Raw genomic sequence first — 27127 nt, 5'->3', positions numbered from 1 at the left:
TGTCTGCAGTGTTGTGTATGTGTGGTGCTGTGTGTGTTGCGCGGTTTGTGTGGATGTGTGTGTGGGGTGTGTGTTTTGTGCAGCGTGTGCGTGTGTGTGTTGCGCGGTGTGTGCGTATATTTGTGTGTGTGTGTGTCGCAGAGTTTGGGTGTTTGGGTGTTTGTGTGTGTGTGTCTGTGTAGGGTGGTGTCTGTGTAGGGTGGTGTTTGTGGTTCACAGTGTGTGTGTGTGTGTGTGTGTGTGTGTGTGTGTGTTTTGGGGGCAGGTGTGCACCCCCATCATGCTCTATTCCCCATGCTGTGCACCCCCCCATCGTGCTTCATCCCCCCCCCCATGCTGCGCACCCCCCATCATATTTCATCCACCCCCATGCTGCGCACCCCTCAGAGAGGAGTATAAGAGGACTATAATAAGAGTATAATAGGAGGAGTAGTCCTGGGGGGAGAGGAGTATAATAGGAGTAGTAGTCCTGGGGGGAGCTGTATAGGTGCCCAATGTGTGCGGGGCGAGCGGCCATTGTGTGCTGGGGGCGGGCCCGAGCGGCCAATGTGTGTGAGGGGCGGGGCTGAGCAGAGCTGCCAATGCGACGGTTGTCACTGTAATGACGTCATTTTGGAGCAAGACAGACAGAATAAGGTAATATTATTTCTATATATATCTATCTATATCTATCTCTCATGAGCATTTCAGTCTCAATACGACCTCATGGTTTTTTTGTATTACAAATTTTGGGAAACACTGAAATCTAATTTTTTTTTTTTTGCTTCCGGGTTAACCATGTGGAAAATTAATTATAATATATGTGTATATATAATATAATATATATATAATATAATTTCTTTATCGTTCCTTTGGGAGACCCAGACCATGACCATGGGTGTTTAGCTTCTGCCTCCGGAGGACACACAAAGTACTACACTTAAACGTGTAGCTCCTCCCTCTGAGCTTATACACCCCCTGGTAGCCAGTCCTAGCCGGTTTATTGCTTTGTGTCAGGAGGCATACATCCACACATGCATTCTCATCTGATTTGTTTGACTTTTGGAAAGAGTTTGAAGAAAAGCGGGTCCATGTCTGGACTCCCGGCATGTCCCTTCTCACCCCACTGTGTCGGCGGTGTTGTTAATGTTGATTACAAGGCTGCAGCCTTACATGCCGCGCTCCTTCACCATCCCTTCTGGGCTCTGGCTTGAAGTGGGAGCCAGCACGGTCTCCATGCCTGGCAGGAGTCCGGTCTCCATCCACAGCCCCTTGAGGATTCTGTTGGACCGGAGCACTCATCCCCAGGGACATGGCCCTGCGTCTTAGCAGCTAAGTACCTGAGACATTTATGTTGGGGTCCCGGTTCTTTATTGTAAGGGGAGAGTATGCTGTATGTGATTGTTTTAACTTTTCCGGCGGGTTCTCTAGCTTTTGCCTGAGAACCGCGCCGACGGTGCCTGCTTGTTGGCCTCGCCGCTTAAATTTAGGCCCTGGCTTCGCCGGAGGGCTAATTTCATTTTCCTGCCCTCGCATGTCACTCATGCAGAGGGGCAGGTTCGGCTCCTCCCGGCGGCCGTTCTACACAGGGGAGGGACACTCCCCACTGCTGGGGCGTCCCTCCTTGCCTGCAGGTCTCTATAGCCCTCCAGTTCCCGCTCTTTTATAGGAACGCCCTCTTCTCAGGCAGAGTTCACTCTGCACTGGGACATCCTGCATTCTGCATGTCTGCTGAGGTGCTGCGACTGGGGGACCGGGCTTCGGGATCTGGAGGGCACACAACACCGCGCTCAGCGGTCTGGTAAGCCACAGCCGGTCTCTGGTTATGGACCTCTGTATATTCTCCCTGGGGTTCATTCTCTGCAAAGCCCCCACTCCAGCAGCATGTCTCACACAAGGAGCAAGGCTCCAAAGCTTGATTCTGCATGCACTGCATGTAAGCTCCTGCTGCCTGAGCCGAGCACCTATCCACACTGTGATGGTTGCTCTAACTTGGCGGTGCCACAGCCTGGAGTCTCACCCCCAGTGGTCTCTCGGGCTGCTGCTGCACCTGTGATTGAACCCCCGGCCTGGGTAGAGTCCTTTTCTAGGTCCATATCCCAGTCATTTGCTGAGTCCATGGGGCTTTTGTCCAGGACTTTGATCAATATGCATCAGCCCCCCTCACAGGGTGCCTCTAATACTCTTGACAGAGGACTCCTATCCTCTGACCTCCGTCCATCGGAGCTCACGGAGGATTCATCATCTGATCCCAGACCCCGTCCTTCTAAGAGAAGGTGCAGGGTTTCCTCCCCCTCCCCATCCCACGGCTCTGCCTCAAGAGCTGACTCTCAAGATGAGGAGGATGCCCTCACTGGGGGCTCGGAGGCTATGTATCCCATCGATTTCTCTGAGGGTGACTCGGACCTTAGTGATTTGATTGCTTCTATTAATTCTGTGCTGGATCTCAATCCGCCAGTGTCAGAGGAGCAACTCTCTTTGGCAGAAAAACATCAGTTTACCTCGCCTAAGAGAGTGAAGAGTGTGTTCTTTAACCACTCCAGTTTTCAGACCGCTGTGACCAAACCCAGGGCCTGCCCTGACAAACGCTTTCCAAAGCGTGGTTCTGATGACCGGTTTCCATTTCCACCTGAGGTGGTCAAGGAGTGGTCTCACTCCCCAAAGGTAGACCCTCCGGTGTCTAGGCTCTCAGCCCGGACCGTTGTGTCGGTGGCTGACGGCACCTCACTTAAGGATTCCACTGACCGTCAGATTGACCTTCTGGCCAAATCTGTGTATGAAGCTGCGGGGGCCGCGTTTTCCCCGACTTTTGCAGCAGTGTGGGCTCTCAAAGCCATCTCTGCTTCTCTAGAGAAGATGCATTCCCTCACCAAGGAATCTATGCCTGAGATGGTTACCTTAACTGCTCAGCCTTAAGCTTTTTCATCCTATGCCGTGTCTGCCATGCTAGAGGCTGCTCACCGCACTGCGGTGGCTTCAGCTAATTCTCTTGTTATCCGTAGGATTTTGTGGCTTCGAGAGTGGAAGGCAGATGCTTTTTCCAAGAAGTTTCTTGCTGGGCTCCCTTTTGCTGGTTCACGGCTGTTTGGTGAACAGCTGGATGAAATCATTAAAGAAGCTACTGGCGGGAAGAGTACTTCCATGCCACAAACCAAGACCAGGAAACCCGCCCAGGGTAGGAATCAATCGAGGTTTCGTTCCTTTCGTTCCTCCAACTGGTCATCCTCTAAGCCTTCCGCCTCGTCCGCTAACTCAGCCAAGGATCAGAAATCCAACTGGCGCCCAAAAGCGCGTCCGCAGAAGACCGCAGGAGGTTCTGCCACTAAGGCAGCTTCCTCATGACTCTCGGCCCGCTCCAGCCACGTCCTTAGTCGGTGGCAGGCTCTCCCACTTTGGCGACGCTTGGTTAAAGCAAGTCTCCGATCAGTGGGTGAGAGACATCATATCTCACGGCTACAGGATAGAATTCTCTTCCAGCCCTCCAAACAGATTTTTTTTCTCTCAACTTCCCCCTGCTCCAAGGCCGCTGCCTTCTCGCAGGCCGTGGCGTCCTTGCAGGCAAACGGAGTGATTGTCCCAGTTCCCGCTCAGGAACGGTTCAGAGGTTTTTACTCAAATCTCTTCCTAGTTCCAAAAAAGGACGGTACCTTCCGGCCCATCCTGGATCTCAAGCTTCTCAACAAGCATGTCCGGGTGCGGCATTTTCGCATGGAATCTCTGCGATCAGTCATTGCCTCTATGACCCAAGGGGAGTTCCTGGCGTCCATCGACATCAGAGATGCCTATCTACATGTGCCAATCGCAGTGTCACATCAGCGTTGGTTACGTTTTGCGATAGGAGAGGATCATTTCCAATTCATGGCTCTCCCCTTCGGGTTAGCCACGGCCCCTCGGGTATTCACCAAGGTCATGGCGGCAGTGATTGCGGTCCTGCACCTCCAGGGATTAGCAGTGCTTCCTTATCTGGACGACCTTCTGGTCAAGGGTACATCCAGCGCAGACTGTCAGCGGAGTGTTTCGCTCACTCTCGCCACCCTAGCCCAATTCGGGTGGATTGTCAATCTTCCCAAATCCACTCTGACTCCGACCCAGAGTCTCACGTACCTAGGGATGCAGTTCGAGACTTTGCCGGCACTTGTGAAGTTGCCCTTAGACAAACAGCTGTCACTCCGGTTGGCTGTGCGCTCTCTCCTGAGGCCCCGCCGTTATACCCTCAGGCGTCTGATGCAGGTGCTGGGTCAAATGGTGGCCTCCATGGAGGCGGTTCCCTTTGCCCAGTTCCATCTGTCTCCTCTGCAGCTGGACATTCTCCGCTGTTGGGACAAGCGGCCTTCCTCCTTACAGAGGTTAGTGGCTCTGTCGCCACGGACCAGGAGCTCTCTTCAGTGGTGGCTTCGACCCCTCTCCCTGTCCCAAGGGCGCTCCTTCCTGACTCCGTCCTGGGTGATTCTCACCACGGATGCCAGCCTATCCGGCTGGGGAGCGGTACATCTCCACCACAGAGCACAGGGCACTTGGACTCCGTCCGAGTCAGCCCTTTCAATCAATGTGCTGGAAACCAGAGCTGTGCTTCTAGCTCTCCTAGCCTTTCACCACCTGTTGGCGGGCAGGCACATTCGAGTCCAGTCAGACAACGCGACAGCGGTTGCCTACATCAATCACCAAGGCGGGACACGCAGCCGCCTGGCAATGTTGGAGGTCCAACGCATTCTTCAATGGGCGGAGGACTCAAAGTCCACCATATCCGCAGTCCACATCCCTGGCGTAGAAAACTGGGAGGCAGATTATCTCAGCCGTCAATCCGTGGACGGTGGCGAGTGGTCCCTGCACCCGGCAGTGTTTTCAGTCAATCTGCCGCAAGTGGGGCACTCCGGACGTGGACCTAATGGCATCCCGTCGCAACAACAAGGTTCCGGTTTACGTGGCTCGCTCCCACGATCCTCAGGCCTTCGCCGCGGACGCTCTGGTTCAAGACTGGTCCCAGTTTCGTCTGTCCTACGTGTTTCCCCCTCTAGCTCTCTTGCCCAGAGTCCTGCGCAAGATCAGAATGGAGGGCCGTCGAGTCATCCTCATTGCACCGGACTGGCCCAGGCGAGCTTGGTATCCGGACCTGCTCCAACTGTCCGTGGAGATGCCGTGGCATCTTCCGGACCGTCCAGACCTGCTCTCGCAAGGTCCGTTTTTCCGCCCGAATTCTGCGGCACTCAAATTGACGGCGTGGCTCTTGAGTTCTGGATTTTGACGGCTTCTGGTATTCCTCCTGAAGTCATCTCCACTATGACTCGGGCCCGTAAGTCTTCCTCCGTCAAAATCTATCACAGGACTTGGAAAATTTTCCTGTCCTGGTGTCGCTCTTCCGGCCATTCTCCTTGGCCATTCTCGTTGCCGACCCTTCTGTCTTTTTTACAGTCCGGTCTGCAGCTAGGACTATCCCTCAACTCTCTCAAGGGACAAGTCTCAGCTCTATCAGTGCTGTTCCAGCGGCGTCTCGCCCGGCTGGCTCAGGTCCGTACCTTCATGCAAGGTGCGTCTCACATCATTCCGCCTTATCGGCGGCCCTTGGATCCCTGGGACCTTAACTTGGTCCTCACGGTATTGCAGAAACCCCCTTTCGAGCCCCTTAGGGAGGTTTCTTTCTATCGTCTTTCTCAAAAGGTGGCCTTTCTAGTTGCCATAACTTCTCTCAGGAGAGTCTCTGATTTGGCTGCGCTCTCCTCGGGGTCACCTTTTTTGGTTTTTCACCAAGACAAGGTAGTTCTCCGTCCGACCCCGGACTTTCTCCCTAAGGTGGTGTCTCCTTTCCACCTTAACCAGGATATTTCCTTGCCTTCCTTCTGTCCGGCCCCTGTTCATCGCTTTGAGAAAGCGCTGCATACTCTAGATCTGGTGCTTGCTCTCCGGATCTATGTGTCTCGCACCGCTGCGCTTAGGCGGTGCACCTCTCTTTTTGTGCTAACCACAGGGCGGCGCAAGGGTCTCTCTGCTTCTAAGCCGACCTTGGCCCATTGGATTAGATTGACCATTTCGGACGCCTACCAGAGTACTCAGGTGCCTCCCCCGCCGGGGATCAAAGCACACTCGAACAGAGCTGTCGGTGCCTCTTGGGCTTTTAGGCACCAGGCTACGGCTCAACAAGTCTGTCAGGCTGCCACTTGGACTAGCCTGCATACCTTTTCGAAGCACTACCAAGTGCATGCTCATACTTTGGCAGATGCGAGCTTGGGCAGACGCATCCTTCAGGCGGCTGTCACCCACTTGTGAAGTTAGGCTCCGCCTACTTCTTAGTTTTTTCTGTTTATTCCCACCCAGGGACTGCTTTGGAACGTCCCATGGTCTGGGTCTCCCAAAGGAACGATAAAGAAAAAGAGAATTTTGTTACTTACCGTAAATTCTTTTTCTTATAGTTCCGTCTTGGGAGACCCAGCACCCTCCCTGTTGCCTGTTGGCAATTTTCTTGTTCCGTGTGTTATCACCGGCTGTTGTCGTGGACAGAGTCTCCGGTTGTTCCGGTTCTTACTCTGTTCTACTTGTGGGTGGATGTCCTCCTTCAGCTTTTGTACTAAACTGGCTAGGACTGGCTACCAGGGGGTGTATAAGCTCAGAGGGAGGAGCTACACTTTTGAGTGTAGTACTTTGTGTGTCCTCCGGAGGCAGAAGCTAAACACCCATGGTCATGGTCTGGGTCTCCCAATACGGAACTATAAGAAAAAGAATTTACAGTAAGTAACAAAATTCTCTTTATTTTCCACATGGTTAACCCAGCAAAAAAAAAAGATTCAGTGTTTTCCCAAAATTTGTAATACAAAAAAACCATAAGTTCGTATTGGGACTAAAATGCTCCTGAGACAAACTATGCAAAACTAAAATAAACACCCATCGAACAAAAAATAAGTTCTTGCTGTTTGAATGTAAGGAGATAAATCTAAACCACCTCTGGATGCTGCAGTCTGTCCCAACCCCTTCTAAAAAAAAAAAATCAAAAATAACCCCTGCTCCCTTAATGTGTTTTATGGGAAGGAGCAGACTGCGCCCCCGTCTTTTCCAACCCTAAACAACCCCCTTCTTTCACGTCTTCTAAGCCCATTAAGTTGCCAGAATTTGTGCTGCAAATCAGTTTACAAATGTCTGTTCCTAGTTCAACAAACCGCAAGAGCAAGTAAACATCACAGCCGTGAATAATTTATTATGTTTTTTTTTGTGCTACGCTAATTCTTACTACCAGCCGTGTGCCAAGTCTTTGGCCACATGGGGGCGCTATCCATCCTCTGGACCGCTGCTGCTGGTGACTTCCTGCGATTACTGCGCCCTTGCTGATTTTATTTTTCGGCGTTTGTCTCTTACCGCTTTGACAAGGTAACAACAATCTATAACCTGGTTTCTTCACCTCTTAGTGTGAGTCTAATGCACATCGGCAATAGTGTCTCTGTCACCAATTAATGCCTGAGGACATATGCAAAGGTTTAGGAGTGTGGGTCCTACTCAGATGAGAAGACACGCTGATTGAGACCCCTATTGTCACATTGCCATTGAACCTTTAAAGATGGTTACATTCTTCTTCCAGTATTGAAGAAGCAATATAATATGACGTTGAGGCCCATTCTTTGCTGACAATGTGCAGCGCTTACTACATATTGACAGTAGGAATCCTAACACTTGGTTACCAGTTACGATTCCAGGAGTTATAACATATAGAAGGGGAAAAAATGGGACTCTGTTCTATGGGAGTTGTAGAAACTGCTGGTTCCCTATTTGCATTTTATAATGTGACAGAATTTTGCTGTGAGACATTATCACTTTAGTGCTCTGACATCGAGACTCCTGGAAATAATGGAGACACGACGCTGCTCATCACATCTAAGCCAGTGGTCCCCAGCCTTTCTGACCTCCAGCTCTGAGAGGGGGGCCTGCGGGCCACAGCCAGCTCTGAGAGGGGGGCCTGCGGGCCACAGCCAGCTCTGAGAGGGGGGCCTGCGGGCCACAGCCAGCTCTGAGAGGGGGGCCTGCGGGCCACAGCCAGCTCTGAGAGGGGATTCGCGGGCCACAGCCAGCTCTGAGAGGGGATTCGCGGGCCACAGCCAGCGCTGTGAGGGGGGCCCGCGGGCCACAGCCAGTGATGCCGCGGGCCACAGACAGCTCAAGCCTTCCTCACAGTAGTGACCCCCAGAGCCCCTATTACTGGCATAATTGCCAAAGCTTTTCCAGAGAAATCAAAATAAGTATAGCAGGATCCAGGGATTCCTACCCTACCCCCATATAAATCTGCTCTTCTATGTGGGGCTAGTCATAAAAGTCCCCATTTGGAGACCTGCTCTTCATAGACGTCTGCTAAGCCTGGTTCTTATGCACCAAGCTGACATACAACCACTAGCCACACAGCATTGGCTCGCAAGCCACATGTGACTCTCAAGCCACAGGTTGGGACCCCTGATCTAAGCGATGGATTGTGCCTTTTACCTGCGTGCTGCTCAGCACCCCTGCGCTGCCTGTGCACCAATGTGCAGGGACCAACGACGACTGTGCTGCCGCCTTACATCAGCGCTTCACCCCCTTAGCTTTCAAGGCCAGTGAAGTCACAGACGTTAGACCTTCCACCAATTACATAATGGTGCCATATTACACAGATCAGCTTCTCTGTGCTCTCTGAGAGCGCCGCTGCCAGAATCCTCCGTCTGCCCCTCATCTACTCGCACAAGGTTCGGAGGATTGAATTTCAGCCGCCTCATCTCTTTAGTCTTTCACAATTGTCAGGGAATAGTCGGGAGGCCCCCCAAATACATCTGTAGGTTAGGTTGAATTTGATCAGTTTTATACCTGGGACTCTTATTGATCATCCACGTACAGGAGAGCTGTGCCACATCACTACTGTGGGGTAAGCGCCGCACCCTGTGCAGCAGTGTTCTGCGAGAGGGGGGAGCTTGACACATGCCACCATCCATGCTTTACATGATATTGAGGTCTTATACAAGTTTTTCAGTGTATTCCTTTTAAAAAAAAAATCCCTCCCCAGCCATGTTCAGTGTTTTGTTGTTTTTTGTTTTTTTTTTAAATACAGCGGAACCTTGCTTAACGAGAACAATCCATTCTGGGACTGTGCTTGTTAACCAAGTTACTCGTTCAGCAAAGCAAGATTTCCCATAGGAAATCATTGGAATGCAGACAATTCGTTCCACAACTAGTTAAATGTCCCATCCTGGTCCCCTATTCTGTCATTCCACACACGCACAAACACACAAGCACGCACGCAAACGCACATATTATATGCTCACCTTACCTTCCGTTCCATCGCTGGTCTCTTGGGACTTGCTGTTCTCCGGTGCGGGCCGTGTATCAGGTAACCATAACGACGAGGGAGGAACTTCCTGCCAGAGCGCTGACGTCAAAGGCAGAGCCGCTTGCCTCTGATTGGCCAGCGCGCTGCCTTTGAGTAGCGGTGACAGGAACCAGGAAGTTCCTGCTTCGTCGCTATGAATGCAGATGCCTGGAGTGGAGCGGCGCGGCGCACTACAGGACCCAGGAGGCCAGCGATGAAACGGAAGGTACACTATATTATATGCTCACCTTACCTTCCGTTCCACCACCGGCCTCATGGTACTTGTAGTTCGCCGCGAGCTTGTCGCGATGTACCTGGGAACTACAAGAACCATGAGGCCGGCGGTGGAACGGAAGGTAAGGTGAGCATAATTGTGTGTGTGTGTGTGTGTGCGTTTGTATGTGTGTGCGTTTGTGTGGACTGCAAGTGCGGGTCAGAGCGCGGTGGATGGACGAAACCGGAAGTGTGTGCGGTGAATATTTTGCTCATACAGCAAAGCTTTCTCATAAAGCGGGTTGCAAATTTACAGAAAGCTTTGCTTGTTAAGCAAAATTCTCGTTTAGTGGGTTACTCGTTAAGCGAGGTACCACTGTACTTATCCGACGCGCTTCCTTGCCTGTGGGGATGAAAGCGTTAATCTCGCTCCCTCTCTGCGCACACACCGGTTCTTGGTCGGCTAAAGTGTTTAGCTTGTACCAAATCAGCAACATTGCTTTACTGTTCTTCAATTAAATTAAAGAAAATCATTGCTTTTAATTAGAATAAAAGCCTCATTCGGAGGCCGCCGACAACTTGCTGCACGATGGAAAAAAAAAGAATAAAAGTGCTCGGTTTAGGCTACATCAGGAAAAACAAAAAAACATGGGAAGCGGCAAAGATGCCTCCCCCTCAAAGTAATCTGATAGTTACTTTTTTTTTTTATTCTCTTTAAATCAAAGGGAGATGCAATAACTCGATAATGCTACAATAAAGCGCAGGGTGTAAACCCGAGCTCTGCCTGCCGGTGTCTACTTCGGAAAGTGGTGCCTCTACTAGGGACTGCAAAACACTTTGTAGGGTTATTCCCATAATTGAATATGGATATTGTCAAGTATTGCTTGGAAAAAGTCGTTCTTGCGATAGTAACACTAGTCCTTCTTATTACAGCTTAGTTGCCTACGAGACCGACCACCACTGATGTCTAGCAGCGGTGGCCTAATGTGCAGGGCTTAGTTTGTTTTTCGATTTGAGCTTTCAAGCACTGCTCAGAACTTGGCCATGATCACTGGATTGCATCGCCCTAATCTCAACCAACGTCAGCACAGTTTTTAGAAACTAGACCGCAGCAGTGGTCGGTTTCCCAGGCAAAAGAAAATAAGTATTAAAGGGAACCTGCCATGCCCAATATGCACCCAAGACCATGAACAGTTCTGGCTGTATATTGCTAATCCCTGCCTAACTGTGCCCTGTATACACTAGCATAGATAAAGTGATCTTTAGAAAAAGTATTTCTAAGCATCCTTTATGATATGCTAATGAGCGAGGGGACTAGTCACATGGGCGTTAGTTCCTGCACTCATTCTGGCCCCTTAGAATGTTAGCACACCCACAGGGCCGTGCTAACATGCTATTCAATGCCTATTGCCCAGCGTCATCAGCGGTGGCTTGTGTACCTGTCCGTTGTCACCGCCTCAAATGCCGGCAGTGCGCATGATCAGAAGTCCCGGCACTTCCAGTCATGCGCACTAGACCTCTCTGAATCCGGGACCTGTACACCCAACTTCATAGTGCGCATGGCCGGAAGTGCCAGGACTTCTCATCATGGGTACTGACCCTAAGCCTGGCATCTGAGGCGGTGATAACGGACACAAGTTTGTGCGTCAACACTGATGACAATGGGCTTTGAATAGCGTGTTAGTACGCCTCTGTGGGTGTGCTAACATGCTAAGAGGGTGGAATGAGCGCAGGAAGTAACATCCTTGCAACTAGTCTCTGGCCTCATTATCATGTCATAAAGGAACTTTAGAAATACTTTTTCTAAAGTTCTCTTTATCTATGCTACTAGATACAGGCAGCGACGGACTGGCTACCGGAGGAGTCTCCAGTAATGTCAGGCCTGGATTCAGTTACCTGCACTGAGCTCCAGAGCTCTCACCTGAACTCCAGAGATCAGCCCGGGATGTCTTCAGCTATCATGAACTGAACCGCAATCGCCGGGGAATCAATCACTCGGCACTCGCAGTTCAGTCTCGGCTGCACTCCGGAGCTCAGGTGAGAGCTCCGGAGTTCAGTGCAGGTTACTGAATCCAGGCCTGGCATTACTGGAGATTTCTCTGATAGCCAGTCCAACGCTGGATACAGGGACGGTTAAGCAGGGATTAGCAATATACACAGAGAACTGCTCGTGGTTCTGGTTGCATATTGCACCTGACAGGTTCCCTTTAATATCTCAAGAATGGCTGCTAATTTTACTAAATCACCGTATTATATAAGGGCTTATGCGATCTGGTAATGCCAGTATGTGAACATGGGAATAACCTCTTAAGTTACTGATTTGTAAGGATCGGATCCAGTATTTGCTTTACTGCAGTATGTTTTCCACCCATCTCCGATAGAAGGTAACTCTGGCACCATTTATTTTCAGTTATCGCCACGAGAGAAGGCCGCGAAGAACTACAACCAGAAGCTGAAGGAAAAATTCCAGCATCATCCACAGGTCCGGAGGATCGCCCGACACCGACACTTACCCAAGTCCATATATAACCAGATATCGGAGCAGCGCATCATGAGGGAAGCTCGCCGCAAGAAGTACGTACTGTGTGTGCTGCCAAATACTGCGGGTGCCGCTCGTCCTGTGATATTTACTATGACACTGCACTGTGAATATTGCGCAGCTCCTGCCGGCGCAGCCAGTCACATCAGCACTCGTCTGTACTCATTATTATGATTATCGATATCCACCCACTGCTGATTGGATGGAGTATAGTATCCTGTTAATATTTTCCCAAGGCTTTGCTGGAGTAATCTTTAGAATCATCAGATGGGATCAGGGGTTTGACTGCCAACGCGGTTTGTGTTAGACCCCATTGCGCATTTAGTAGCCGCCTTGCCCCGTATTGCAGCCCTCTGCTGCTTCATCCTGTTCAGGTACCACGATCACACAAGGGAGATCCTTCACTCAGATTTCCTGGAGTCATACACCCACCTATCTGACTTAGGCGGACTTTGCACGTTGCGACATCGCAAGCCGATGCTGCGATGTCGCACGCGATAGTCCCCGCCCCGTCGCAGGTACGATATCTTGTGATAGCTGGCGTAGCGAAAATTATCGCTACTCCAGCTTCACATGCACTCACCTGCCCTGCGACCGTCGCTCTGGCCGGCGACCCGCCTCCTTATTAAGGGGGTGGGTCGTGCGGCGTCACAGCGACGTCACACGGCAGGCGGCCAATAGCGGCGGAGGGGCGGAGATGAGCAGGATGTAAACATCCCGCCCACCTCCTTCCTTCCGCATAGCCGCCGGCGGCAGGTAAGGAGATGTTCCTCGCTCCTGCGGCTTTACACACAGCGATGTGTGCTGCCGCAGGAACGAGGAACTACATCGTACCTGTCGCGGCACCGGCATTATGGAAATGTGATGATACGATAACGACACTTTTGCGCTCGTTCATTGTATCATCTAGGATTTACACACTACGACATCGCAAGTGACGCCGGATGTGCGTCACTTTCGATTTGACCCCACCGACATCGCACCTGCGATGTCGTAGTGTGCAAAGCCGCCCTTAAAGAAGGTCAACCATCATTCCAAGATTTCTGCAGTCTGCTTCTAACAAAATGTTCTGCAATTTTTGAGACCCCCTGTCCACCGCCACATTTTTATTTATTTTTTTGTAGGAAGTCCAATTGGAAAGTTTCATGTTAGAATTATTAAAGAGGTTGTTCTTGCCATGGACACATTTTTTTTTTTTATTTTTTTTCGGCAGCTTTAAGTGCGGAGTAAATTAAGTATTAAATTCTGGTTTTCCAACTTATTGGCTGGGTCCATTAGAAACACATAGCAGAGCCCCCCAAACAGGGCTCTCCTTTCTGATGACTACATGCCTAATATGCAGCCAACCCCTTTAAAGGGAGTCTGCCACCAGATTTGTCCCCCTATAAACTGCGGCCACAACCAGTGAGCCCTATACAGAATACTATATATAAGAGCCCAGGCTACTCTGTAGAAGGTATAAAAACATTTTTATTATACTTACCCAGGGGGCGGCCCTGTCCAATGGGTGTAATTGCTCTACGGTCCAGCACCTCCTCTCTGCGGTGATCGACGTCCTCTTTCTTCTGAGGCCCGTGTGCATGATGCGTCATACGTCATCCACTCTGGCCAGTATTGCGGTCTTGCGCAGGCGCACTTTGATCTGCTCTGCTGAGGGCAGATCAAAGCATTGTGGAGCGCATGTGCGGGCGGTCTTTGAACTTTTTTTGTGCCTGCACATTACAGTATTTTGAGCTACCCTCAAAGTATGGTTGTGCAGAACCGCAATGTTGGCCGGTGTGGATGATGTAGGACACGTCATCCATGCTGGGCAGAAGGAGGACTGAGATCACAGCAGAGAGGAGGCGCCAGATCGGAGAGCAGTGACACCATTCGGACCGGATTACCCCCTAGGTGAGTATTAGAAGTGTTTTTTACGTTCTACAGAGCGGCCAGGACTCTTGTATACAGTATTCTGGAACGCTGTATATAAGAACTCAGTGGTGGTGGCCGCATCTTATAGGGGACAAATCTGGTGACAGGTTACCTTGAATGGTGCTTGTCCTTCCTTTTATTGAATATTCCAGGATGCAACTTTAAATTAAAAAAAACAGTATATTTTTTATTTTCATGATTGTCATTGGCCCTCCAGTGTCGGCGCTGCGTCCCTCGCTGGTCAGCAGACATGAAAAGTGATGGCTTCATCCAATCCGGTCAATGACCGGCTACAACCATCACTATGCCTTCAGAGCACAGAAGAGAGGCTCTTTTACTGTGAGGGAATAATGAGGGGTGCAGCAGTCACATGATCCTTTATGTTAGGAGACCGGTGGGGGGCACGGGGCTAGGAAGGAAGTATGGAGATTTTTATTATTATTATTATTATTATTATTATTATTATTATATATTGCATCCTGGGTTACTTAGCGGACAATGCCTTTAAGCTTCATTACTTAGTCAATTATGGACACAATTTTATCTTGCTAATTAATCTTTATTTTTTTTTTTCTTCCAGGGATGCAAATCGTCGCAAACACAGCAAAGCGGGTGCAGTGCCAATTGTACCAGAGAAGAAGCAGCATGTTGTGGCAGTATTGGAATAAAATGTTCCCCCTTGATATATTGTACAGTACGGAGCTCAGATGTTGGCCTTGTAATGTATTATAGCACCAAGAATATTTATAGATCTGATTTACAAAGTGGAAATAATGACCAAGAAATAAAAAAAAAAATTGTAAGGTTGGGAAACTATCAGTAGGCAGGTTATAAACCTACTGAAGGGTCTAATTGTAGCTTACGAGGGATGTCCACTACTGGATGCTACAGATAAATACTCACCTCCTGGATCTCTAATGCTGAAAAATGTGCGCTCACATCTGTCACTGATTGGCTGCAGCCTTCCATTAGACAGAGTTCAGTCTGCTGAAACCATAAAAACTGCCACCTATCAACATGTGCTGATTGGCTGCAGCGCTTACGTGTAGTATTTAGGACAGGGTTGCTCAAGTAGTGGACAACACCACCTTTTTTATTTATTTTTATTTTTTTTTATTACCCTGCACAGACCAAGAAAATCTAAAGCATACCTGAACTTAAAGGGAACCAACCAGCAGGATTTTGCTATATGAGGTAAAGGCAGTGCCATACAGGCAGTAAGATGCTGAATCCAGACATAGCTGTTATACAAAGATCCGTTGCTTGGTTGATGAAATATCTTTAATCAAAATGGCAGAAATGCCCTGCACTTTGACTGACGTGTGCAGCGGTGCGGGCCTTTGTGGGTTGGGTGCTTGCATTTATTCATCCTCCTCCGGTGTCCTCTGGCTTGCCCCCTTTTCCTTATTTGCCACAGTAATTGTCTTCATTTAAAATGGCACCGCAATCCGCGCTCACCATGATCTTCGGCGCCATTTTATTGAAGACACCGCTGTGAAGACTGAGCGTCAGAGGTGCCTATGCCTCTCGTAGCCTTCACTGCAGTGTCTTCAATAAAATGGTGCTAGATATCACGGTATGCACATGCGCAGACTCCGTCGACATTTTAATGAAGACAGAACTACTGTGGCAATACGCATGTGCCACCAACAGCAGCAATGGCGATGCGGCGCAATATTCAAATAAAGAAAAAGGGGCAAGCCAGAGGTGGAATAAACGCCAAGGACCAAACCAATAAAGGCCCTCCCCCATCAATCAAAGTGCAGGGCATTTCTGCAACTTTGATTCAAGATATTTCATCAATTAAGCAGCCGATCTTTTTACAACAAGTATGCCTAGATTCAGCATCTTACTGCCTGCATGGCACTGCCTTTACATCGTATAGCAAAATCCTGCTGGTTGGTCCTCTTTAACAAAGTTGCTCGACTTTATACTCACTCACTATATAGTACAAGGTTGAGCTAATATATCTAAAATTTGTAACTGTTTAAGATTTTTGTAATAATAAAAAAATAAGTTATATAAACCAAATTATTGTGCTTTATTTTTTTATTTTTTTTTCCCGCCGATCCCTAGCTTATATGAAGTTCGTCATATTGTCTGAAAGGGAATCGGTCATGTAAAAACCCAAACATGTGGTTAATCTGCTGGGGGGTTTTGTGTGCAAAATTACTGGGATTCAGCACCTAAAAATTCTGTTGCATTTTTACATGCATTAATTTATTTTTTTGTCTCCCTATTGAGGTTTACAGTGCAAGAAAATATGGAATAAAAATCGGTAATGCACTAGATAATACTGGAAATAGAGGGTTAATAGCATTGTACTTTGCCACTGTACTGAAAGAATGCTCCCTGGAGAAGATGAGCTTTATTCCTCCTCAGAGCCGCCAGCTTTCAGTCTTTTGGTCATCTGTGAGAGGCAGCTGTAAGCTCTCACCTCAGTATTTTGCACAGGTGGGCTGCAGTGCCGGCTGGCAGTCAGTGTCTGGTTGTGCTCACAGGTGACAGCCTTGCAGCCGCCGCTCACAGGTGACAGCCTTACAGCCGCCGCTCACAGGTGACAGCCTTACAGCCGCCGCTCACAGGTGACAGCCTTACAGCCGCCGCTCACAGGTGACAGCCTTACAGCCGCCGCTCACAGGTGACAGCCTTACAGCCGCCGCTCACAGGTGACAGCCTTACAGCCGCCGCTCACAGGTGACAGCCTTACAGCCGCCGCTCACAGGTGACAGCCTTACAGCCGCCGCTCACAGGTGACAGCCTTACAGCCGCCGCTCACAGGTGACAGCCTTACAGCCGCCGCTCACAGGTGACAGCCTTACAGCCGCCGCTCACAGGTGACAGCCTTACAGCCGCCGCTCACAGGTGACAGCCTTACAGCCGCCGCTCACAGGTGACAGCCTTACAGCCGCCGCTCACAGGTGACAGCCTTACAGCCGCCGCTCACAGGTGACAGCCTTAGAGCCGCCGCTCACAGGTGACAGCCTTAGAGCCGCCGCTCACAGGTGACAGCCTTAGAGCCGCCGCTCACAGGTGACAGCCTTAGAGCCGCCGCTCACAGGTGACAGCCTTAGAGCCGCCGCTCACAGGTGACAGCCTTAGAGCCGCCGCTCACAGGTGACAGCCTTAGAGCCGCCGCTCACAGGTGACAGCCTTAGAGCCGCCGCTCACAGGTGACTGCCTTAGAGCCGCCGCTCACAGGTGACTGCCTTAGAGCCGCCGCTCACAGGTGACTGCCTTAGAGCCGCCGCTCACAGGTGACTACCTTAGAGCCGCCGCTCACAGGTGACTGCCTTAGAGCCGCCGCTCACAGGTGACTGCCTTAGAGCCGCCGCTCACAGGTGACTGCCTTAGAGCCGCCGCTCACAGGTGACTGCCTTAGAGCCGCCGCTCACAGGTGACTGCCTTAGAGCCGCCGCTCACAGGTGACTGCCTTAGAGCCGCCGCTCACAGGTGACTGCCTTAGAGCCGCCGCTCACAGGTGACTGCCTTAGAGCCGCCGCTCACAGGTGACTGCCTTAGAGCCGCCGCTCACAGGTGACTGCCTTAGAGCCGCCGCTCACAGGTGACTGCCTTAGAGCCGCCGCTCACAGGTGACTGCCTTAGAGCCGCCGCTCACAGGTGACTGCCTTAGAGCCGCCGCTCACAGGTGACTGCCTTAGAGCCGCCGCTCACAGGTGACTGCCTTAGAGCCGCCGCTCACAGGTGACTGCCTTAGAGCCGCCGCTCACAGGTGACTGCCTTAGAGCCGCCGCTCACAGGTGACTGCCTTAGAGCCGCCGCTCACAGGTGACTGCCTTAGAGCCGCCGCTCACAGGTGACTGCCTTAGAGCCGCCGCTCACAGGTGACTGCCTTAGAGCCGCCGCTCACAGGTGACTGCCTTAGAGCCGCCGCTCACAGGTGACTGCCTTAGAGCCGCCGCTCACAGGTGACTGCCTTAGAGCCGCCGCTCACAGGTGACTGCCTTAGAGCCGCCGCTCACAGGTGGCTGCCTTAGAGCCGCCGCTCACAGGTGGCTGCCTTAGAGCCGCCGCTCACAGGTGGCTGCCTTAGAGCCGCCGCTCACAGGTGGCTGCCTTAGAGCCGCCGCTCACAGGTGGCTGCCTTAGAGCCGCCGCTCACAGGTGACTGCCTTAGAGCCGCCGCTCACAGGTGACTGCCTTAGAGCCGCCGCTCACAGGTGACTGCCTTAGAGCCGCCGCTCACAGGTGACTGCCTTAGAGCCGCCGCTCACAGGTGACTGCCTTAGAGCCGCCGCTCACAGGTGACTGCCTTAGAGCCGCCGCTCACAGGTGACTGCCTTAGAGCCGCCGCCCACAGGTGACTGCCTTAGAGCCGCCGCCCACAGGTGACTGCCTTAGAGCCGCCGCCCACAGGTGACTGCCTTAGAGCCGCCGCCCACAGGTGACTGCCTTAGAGCCGCCGCCCACAGGTGACTGCGTTAGAGCCGCCGCCCACAGGTGACTGCCTTAGAGCCGCCGCCCACAGGTGACTGCGTTAGAGCCGCCGCCCACAGGTGACTGCCTTAGAGCCGCCGCCCACAGGTGACTGCCTTAGAGCCGCCGCCCACAGGTGACTGCGTTAGAGCCGCCGCCCACAGGTGACTGCGTTAGAGCCGCCGCCCACAGGTGACTGCGTTAGAGCCGCCGCCCACAGGTGACTGCGTTAGAGCCGCCGCCCACAGGTGACTGCGTTAGAGCCGCCGCCCACAGGTGACTGCGTTAGAGCCGCCGCCCACAGGTGACTGCGTTAGAGCCGCCGCCCACAGGTGACTGCGTTAGAGCCGCCGCCCACAGGTGACTGCGTTAGAGCCGCCGCCCACAGGTGACTGCGTTAGAGCCGCCGCCCACAGGTGACTGCGTTAGAGCCGCCGCCCACAGGTGACTGCGTTAGAGCCGCCGCCCACAGGTGACTGCGTTAGAGCCGCCGCCCACAGGTGACTGCGTTAGAGCCGCCGCCCACAGGTGACTGCGTTAGAGCCGCCGCCCACAGGTGACTGCGTTAGAGCCGCCGCCCACAGGTGACTGCGTTAGAGCCGCCGCCCACAGGTGACTGCGTTAGAGCCGCCGCCCACAGGTGACTGCGTTAGAGCCGCCGCCCACAGGTGACTGCGTTAGAGCCGCCGCCCACAGGTGACTGCGTTAGAGCCGCCGCCCACAGGTGACTGCGTTACAGCCGCCGCTCACAGGTGACTGCGTTACAGCCGCCGCTAGTAAGTAAGGTGGCCGAGCAGTTTACTAACTCTATTGACCAGTATATTAACCCTGTATTTGCAAGTTAATAGCGTTATCTAACCAACAGTTTTCCTTTACAAGTGCCAGTTTAATAAACCCCACCAGAGTCATTCACAGATATTTTTTGCCATAAACGATACACTTTTTACTTGTAAATATAATGTTCCTCTGTGTGATACAGTTCTGGTATTTACCAAAGGCAGAATCAGAGTTTCCAAACTCCATCCTTGGCACTAAACCTGCAGCCTTGTGAATGAGCTGTGAGATTATGGGATACCTTGATTAAGACTTGTGTTTTATAAGTTGCTATTTTTCCGTGCTCCTAATTTTACCCCAAAAGATGTGCCCATAATTTAATAAATTAAGTGCTGGACTCCTCGAGGCTCAGCTGGTGTACCTTTTACACCAAAAATGTGCAGTTCTATCTTTGTGCCCTAAATCTGTCAGAAATGTGACGGCCCGTCCCTTCCCTTATCCAAATGACCAAACTCAATTTGTCAAATTTTGATGTAAACAGAATTTTTTGTGCGTGTCTGTGTGTAAATTTGCCACTTAAATTCTGTACAATATTTGTTACATGAAACGTTCATTACATCCTGCGTGTCTGCAACCAAATCCACAGCTGTTTTTGCTGCTGTGAAAATTCTTCACTGAATATGACCTACATGCACATAGCCTTATGCTGATAACTGTGCTCTCCTTGGTGCCCCCCACCCCAAAAAAAAGAAAAACCACACACTGAGGAAAAGCCATTTATTACTAATCTAATATTTTGTACTAGCTTATCCAGGACCTACAAGGTCACATTGAACATACAATGCCGTATTTGTATGTCCCGATGGTTGGGTAGTTCACACTATGCCTAACTATCATGACACGGGCTCCATACTTGTACTGTTGTGGCAACCGATACCCAAGCTCAGCTGCCACCATTCTTGTGCTTCGCCTTGACTCTTCCCGATTTGCCCTGGTGTGGTGGCAATCGGGGTAGTGGTTTATGGGGTTGATGCCAGTTGGCATCAAGCCTAGGGATTAGTAATGGAGAGGTGACTATCGGACAGCCCCATTACTAACCCAATAAGTATAAAGATTAAAAAACACGCAAAAATTATTTTAAAAAAAAACTCCCCGACTCTCTTCCTGGTTCATCAATTTATAAAAAATAAATTTAAATAAATATGCAGGTCCAAAGTAGTCCACAGAACCCAACATAGTCTTCTACAATTGAAACTTGAAACACAAAAAGTAAAGGAAAGAAATAAAAACAAGAATCCTTCAGTCACTAATTTATTAGAAAGCGAAGTTCCCAAATCCGATGTAATTCAGGGATCCCATGACGTTCCTCGATTACATCAAACTTTATGGAGACTCAGAATGATGCTCCATAGGCTTTGACACTGGCGGACACATACACAGGGCCCTATGCCAGAACAATATATGGACCCTTTGCAGGCCAAGAGTTCATCAAAATGCACAATTTCACCTGCTTTGAATGTTGTAAGAGGCCCCCTACCTCTTGGGACCCTGGGTGGCCACACTGGTTGCACCAATGTTGTGTCTGTCCTTGGGCTTTCAGCGGCAGCAGCCATTCCCGGCGCATACTGTGGTCCACAAGACTCTGCAACTGTGCTGGTCGGTGATGTTCCTGACATCATTGCGTATCACACTATATATAAATATATACATATATGTTCTATGTAATTTGTGGGACAGATATGGACTTTGCACTATCCTCATCTGTGGAGATGCAGTACTACTGCGTGGCTAGTGCAGGGCTTAATGCATAACAGACGTGGACTGTCAATCTCCACCAATACATTCAATTCAGTGTGATGTAGAAAATGAAATCTAAACATTTACCTCCAGGGTTAATGACACCATCCTCCTGACTTGTGTGTATCAATGTCACGAAGTCTGCCCGTGACCGGTGTAAAATATCTGCACAGTCATCCTGTACCTGTTACACGTGCATCACCTTTCTTCTCAGGAATATACACCGATCACTGAAGTGACTAACGCTGATTATATACTGTGACAACTGAGAACCAAAGGGGTAAGAGGTATTAGGCAGAGACTGATCAGTCAAGTTTATTGAAGTTGATATAAGAAAACAAAAATGGGTAAAAGACCGATACGAGCCAAAACGTGATGGTAGGCTAATGTATTCGAGGTAACCAGAAGTGACCAAAGGAAGGACAACCGGCATCACAATAGGTTTTGGGGGGCTTGGTTGCTCATTACTCTGCTGTCTGTTATCTTTTCTTGGACAGTGTTTCTTAAAGAAGCCTTCTCACGAATTGAGGCTTGCAAAAGAGGCCAAGAGTAAGGTAAAAGGATTTTGGGGGTATGTTAAAAGCAAAAGAAAAGTGAAGGAGACAATAGAAGTCCTGCAGAATCAAAAAGGTGAACCAGTCAACAAGGTGGAACAGCAGGTGGAGATACTAAATTCGTATTTTGTATCTGTCTTCTCCCAAAAAACTAATGCAAGCATCAACAATAATCATGATAGAAGTCATGGTCAGGAGGAGTCCAAGTTGTCAGTAAGCAAAGAATTGATATTAGAACACTTAACCAAGTTAAAGGAAACCAAGTCCCCATGTCCAGACGATTTACATCCTAGAGTGCTGAAAGAGATAGCTGAGGAAATAATAGTACAACTGCCATAATCTTCAATAAGTCATGGGAAACAGGAGAGGTCCCTCTACGTTGGAAAATGGGCAAATGTGGTTCCTATCTACAAAAAAGGAGAAAAGGAGGATCCAGGGAATTACAGGCCAGAAAGCCTGACCTCTATTGCAGGAAAATTTTCTAGCAAATTGTGAAAGAACATTTACTTGGGTACCTGGATGAGAAGGCATTAATCAACCAAAGCCAGCATGGCTTTATGACCAATAAATCTTCTCAGAACAACCTGATTTCCTTCTACAACAAAGTCACTGAATGGTTGGACCAGGGGAATGCTGTGGATATAGTATACCTTGACTTCGATAAGGCATTTGATAAAGTATCACATGACATCCTCATTGAAAAAATGATCAAGTACGGAATTGACAAAAAATCAGATAGATTCACAACTGGCTTAATGATTGGGCACAACAAGTAATACTACATGGCTACACATCAACCTAGAGGAAAGTCAAAAGTGGAGTGCCGCTGTCAAGGTAGAGATTTTTGGTCAAGACTGCTAATGGAGTCTTCCTTTGGGATATCCAGAGACGGTGCCGTATTAGCTGTATACCTGTGCCGATATTTCCATGTATCAGACAAAGAACACACAGACATGCTCTCCTTGAGTCAGCGTCATCCACTAACTCGTGTATTCCAAGACACCCCATTATACACTCTGCATTTCTAACCTTGAAGCTAGAACAAGAGAGTAGGAGTATTCAACTCCTTATTTTCTCCCAACATATCTTTGTTTGTTAAAACATTCTTTCTGTGTAAACATTACTGATAAGACTTTTACTCATCATCAGGAAACTTCCATCGTTTGTACATCTGTTCACTCATTCTTGGTAACCCCTTCATGACTATACAGCTTTTATAGATCTGTACAATTGCTACATAGACAGACAGATAATTATGCAACTACATCTACATTTTGATTATTTACATACATAGATATTCTTATTACGTTTAAACAAACATACTACAGCTCAGGCGACCTCCACACCCCCAATTTTGATACCAAGCCATGATAAAAACCAACAGCTTGGGGCTGGTATTCTCAGGCTGGGGAGACCCATGCTTATTGGACCACTCCCAGCCTAAAACTAGCAGCCTGCAGCCGCCCAGGATTGTTGCATCTATTAGATATGACAGTCCTGGCTCTTCTCGATTGCCCTAGTGCAGTGGCAATCGAGGTAATAATGGGTTAATTACAGCCCACAGCTGCCACTAAGCCCTAGATTAGTAATGGGAGGCATTTATGGGACCCTCCCTTACTAATCTGTAAGTGAAAAGAAATAAACACAAACACTGAAAAATTCTTTATTTGAAATAAAAGACAAAAAAGCCTCCTCTTTTAACACTTTACTAATCCCAAAAACACCCCTGCAGGTCCAACGTAATCCTCACAAGGTCCCACGATGATTGCAACTCTGCTACATCTGAAGCTCACAGCAAGCGCCATAGAACATGGCCGCCCGCAGTGGGCTTCAGGGTGAGCCACGCGATCGGCAGTGACATCACTCAGGTGATTTGTGGTCACAGGTGGAGGGCCATGGGAATCATAATATAGGGGGATCCTATGCCAAATATTTTATTTATATATTTATATAGCACGATAGATACACTTAGTGTCCATGATTGGAAGAGTCAGACACCATGACACTCAGGGTGGGGGCACGTGTAACTGTAACCAATCACAAATGCCGGTGGGCGGGGAAAGCAGTGCATATGCAGTGAAGGTAATGAGCGGCCCTGGAAGTGAATGAGTGGCTGTGGGATTAGATACAGCCACGCTGGAGGCTCGGTAAGTATAACCTGCTTGTTCCTATCCCCTTATCTTTTCTACCACCATTTTTAATCACTGGATTCTGGTCCTCATAGACTTATATGTGGACCGACGTCCGGCCAGATACCCGGAATCAATCCTGGGCCGGAACCAGGGGTTTTTTTTAAACCCGGTTAGATCCGCCAGTCCTGGTTATCTGTGACTCTGTCCATAACTATTAGTGAGGTCAATCATTCTGTGAAGAAACAGGTGGCCCTTATTTAAGGGTGAAGCCAGCAGATTTTGTACTTGCATTTCTCTTCAAAAGCCTGAGAAATATGGGTCATTCGAGACATTGTTCAGAAGAACAGCCTACTTTGATTAGAAAGTTGACTGGAGATGTAAAACTTATGAAGAATTGCAGACAATGATCGGCTGTTCAGCTAAGATGATCTCCAATACTTTAAAATGGAAAGCAAAAATAGAGACGTGGAAGAAAACAGAAGACGACCATTTGAATGGATGGAGGAAAAATAACCAGAATGGCAAAAGCTCAGCCAATGATCAGCTCCAGGATGATCAAAAACATCTCAAGTTACCTGTGAGTACTGTGAAGATGCCTCTGTGAAGCTAATCTATTAGCAAGAAGTCCCTGCAAAGTCCCACTGTTAAAAAAAAAAAGCACTGAAGCAGATACAATTTGCAAAAGAACATATCAACTGGCCTAAAGAGAAATGGAGAAGTATTTTGTGGACTCATGAAAGTAAAATTGTTCTTTTTGGGTCCAAGCGCGGCAGACAGTTCATCAGACGACCTCCAAATTCTGAATTCAAGCCACGGTACTCTCAGAAGACCATGAAGCATGGTGGTGCAAACATCATGATATCTGCATGTTTCTCTTACTTTGGCGCCGGGACTATTGACCGCATACCAGGGATCATGGATCAGTTTGCACATATAATGGGGAAAAAAAGTATTTAGTATTTTGCACCAATTGTGTAAGTTCTGTTCTCCCATTATAAAGATGAGATTTGCCTGTAATTGACATCATAGGTGACCACAACTATGAGAGACAAAATGAGAAAACAAATCCAGAAAATCCCATTGTCTTATTTGGCAAGTTTTTTTTTGCAAATTATGGTGAAAAATAAATATTTAGTCAATAACAAAAGTTCATCTCAATATTTTGTTATATATCCTTTGTTGGCAATGACAGAGGTAAAACGTTTTCTGTAAGTCTTCATAAGGTTGGCACACAATGTTGGTGGTATGTTGGCCCATTCCTTCATGCAGATCTCCTCTGGAACAGTGATGTTTTTGGCCTGTCGCTGGACAACATGGACTTTCAACTGCCTCCAAAGGTTTTCAACGAGGTTGAGATCTGGAGACTGGCTAGGCCACTCCAGGACCTTCATATGCTTCTTATGAAGCCACTCCTTCGCTGCCCTGGTGGTGTGCTTGGGATCATTATCATCCTGAAAGACCCAGCCACATTTCATCTTCAAGGCCCTTGCTGATGGAAGGAGGTTTGCACTCCAAATCTCTTGATACATGGCTTCATTTATTCTTTCATGTACACGGATCAGTCGTCCTGGTCCCTTTGCAGAGAAACAGCCCCAAAGCATGATGTTGCCACCTCCATGCTTCACAGTAGGTATGGTGTTCTTCGGATGCAACTCAGCACTTTGTTTTCGCCAAACACGAGGAGTTGGGTTTCTACTAAACAGTTCTACTTTGTTTTCATCAGACTATATGACATTATTCCAATACTCCTCTGGATAATCCAAATGTGAGATCTTTCGTGGAGCCCCAGATCAGGGGAGATTATCAGTGGTCTTGTATGTGTTACGTCACCGCCGGAGTCTGCTCCAGCGACTTCTGCTCCGATCGCCAGGCGACGCCGTGTTCCTGCCGTAGATGGTGCTGGTGATGGGAGAGAAGTCGATGCCAGCAGCACCGGTGGGCGCTGGCTCCGATCATCCACTGGGCTGGGTTAGCTTGGGATCTGCAGTACCGCTGGCCGACTGTGGGTGGCATGTGTCTTCCAGCTGAAGTTGCCAGCGTTCAGCTACAGCCAATGGGAAGACACCACACCCTTCTTATTTCCCCTCCTGTCACATGATTACTGCCAGATATAGTTCTGATTTTCCTGGCTCCTGTTACATCCTATTCTGTTGGTGATTCCTGTGTGTTGACTTCTGCGTGTTTTTGACTACCCTTCTGCCTACTGTTTTTGTACCTTGCTGCCCGACCCGGATCTGACCTCTGCTACGTTTGCTGACTACGTCACTGCCTGCCGATTCTGTCCCTGTTCCGCTATTCCTGGTTTGACCCTGCCTGACGACTACTCTCATCGGACTGCAGCTTTCCACAAGTAGTGATCTCCAGTTCCCTGTGTAATTCCAAATCCCTGTATAGGGGTTAAAGGGTTTAAGGGTTCTGGGGGTCCTACTTGGTGAGTGGCTTCCCTCTAGCCTCCCCATTACAGACCATCTGAGTCTGTGGATCCAGGCAGGCGTTACAGTATATCTTCCATTTTCTTATTATTGCTCCCACAGTTGATTTCATCACACCAAGCTGCTTGCCTATTGCAGATTCAGTCTTCCCAGCCTGGTGCAGGGCTAGCATTTTGTTTCTGGTGTCCTTCGACAGCTCTTTGGTCTTTACCATAGTGGAGTTTGGATTGTGACTGTTTGAGGTTGTGGATAGGTGTATTTTATACTGATAACAAGTTCAAACAGATGCCATTACTACAGGTAATGAGTGGAGGACAGAGGAGCCTCTTAAAGAAGAAGTTAAAGGTCTGTGAGAGCCAGAAATCTTGCATGTTTTTAGGTGACCAAATACTTATTTTCCACCATAATTTGCAAAAAAAATCTTAAATCAGACGCGGTGATTTTCTGTATTTGTTTTCTCATTTTGTCTCTCATAGTTGTGGTCTACCTATGATGTCAATTACAGGCCTCGCTCATCTTTTTAAGTGGCAGAACTTGCACAATTGGTGGCTGACTAAATACTTTTTTCCCCAGTGTATATTAAAATGCTTGAAGAGGTCATGTTGCCTTATGCTGAAGAGGAAATTCCCTTGAAATGGGTGTTTCAACCCATGACCCTAAACACACCAGTAAACAAGCAAATTCTTGGCTCCAGTCCAAAAAAACTGAGGTTATGGAGTGGCCAGCCCAATCCCCGGATCTTAATCCAATAGAACACTTGTGGGGTGACATCAAAAATCCCGTTTCTGAGTCAAAGCCAACAAATGCAAATAAATTGTGGGATGTAGTCAAAGCATCCTGGGCTGGAATAACAGGTGACAGGTGCCAGAAGTTGGTTGATTCTATGCAACATAGATGTGACGCACTTCTAAAAATCTGTGGTTATACAACTAAATATTAAGTAAGTAATTCACAGGAATGCTAAATCCTAAATAAAAAGAGGACAGATTTTGAGTAATAATAAACATGCTCCCTGACTTTCTGTTGTTCCTGCTATTCATTGTACT

The 27127-nt window shown here is 49.0% G+C and overlaps 1 protein-coding gene across 1 annotated transcript in view; it reads left to right on the top strand.

Annotated features, from left to right (window-relative positions):
* DCAF13 (DDB1 and CUL4 associated factor 13) overlaps positions 1 to 15177 on the top strand; it is a 77266-nt gene extending 62089 nt beyond the window's left edge. Inside the window, exons 10-11 of the mRNA XM_075353024.1 lie at positions 11913 to 12076; positions 14536 to 15177. Of these exons, the coding sequence (XP_075209139.1) occupies positions 11913 to 12076; positions 14536 to 14623 (252 nt within the window). The 3' untranslated portion in view covers positions 14624 to 15177. The remainder of the gene's footprint in view (positions 1 to 11912; positions 12077 to 14535) is intronic.
* The last annotated feature ends 11950 nt before the right edge of the window (positions 15178 to 27127 follow it).

Source organism: Anomaloglossus baeobatrachus, chromosome 6 (assembly GCF_048569485.1).
Source record: "Anomaloglossus baeobatrachus isolate aAnoBae1 chromosome 6, aAnoBae1.hap1, whole genome shotgun sequence".
Taxonomy (NCBI): Eukaryota; Metazoa; Chordata; class Amphibia; order Anura; family Aromobatidae; genus Anomaloglossus; species Anomaloglossus baeobatrachus.
The sequence above is the reverse complement of the archived record's forward strand: the minus strand, read 5'-3'. Positions and strand labels throughout refer to the sequence as shown.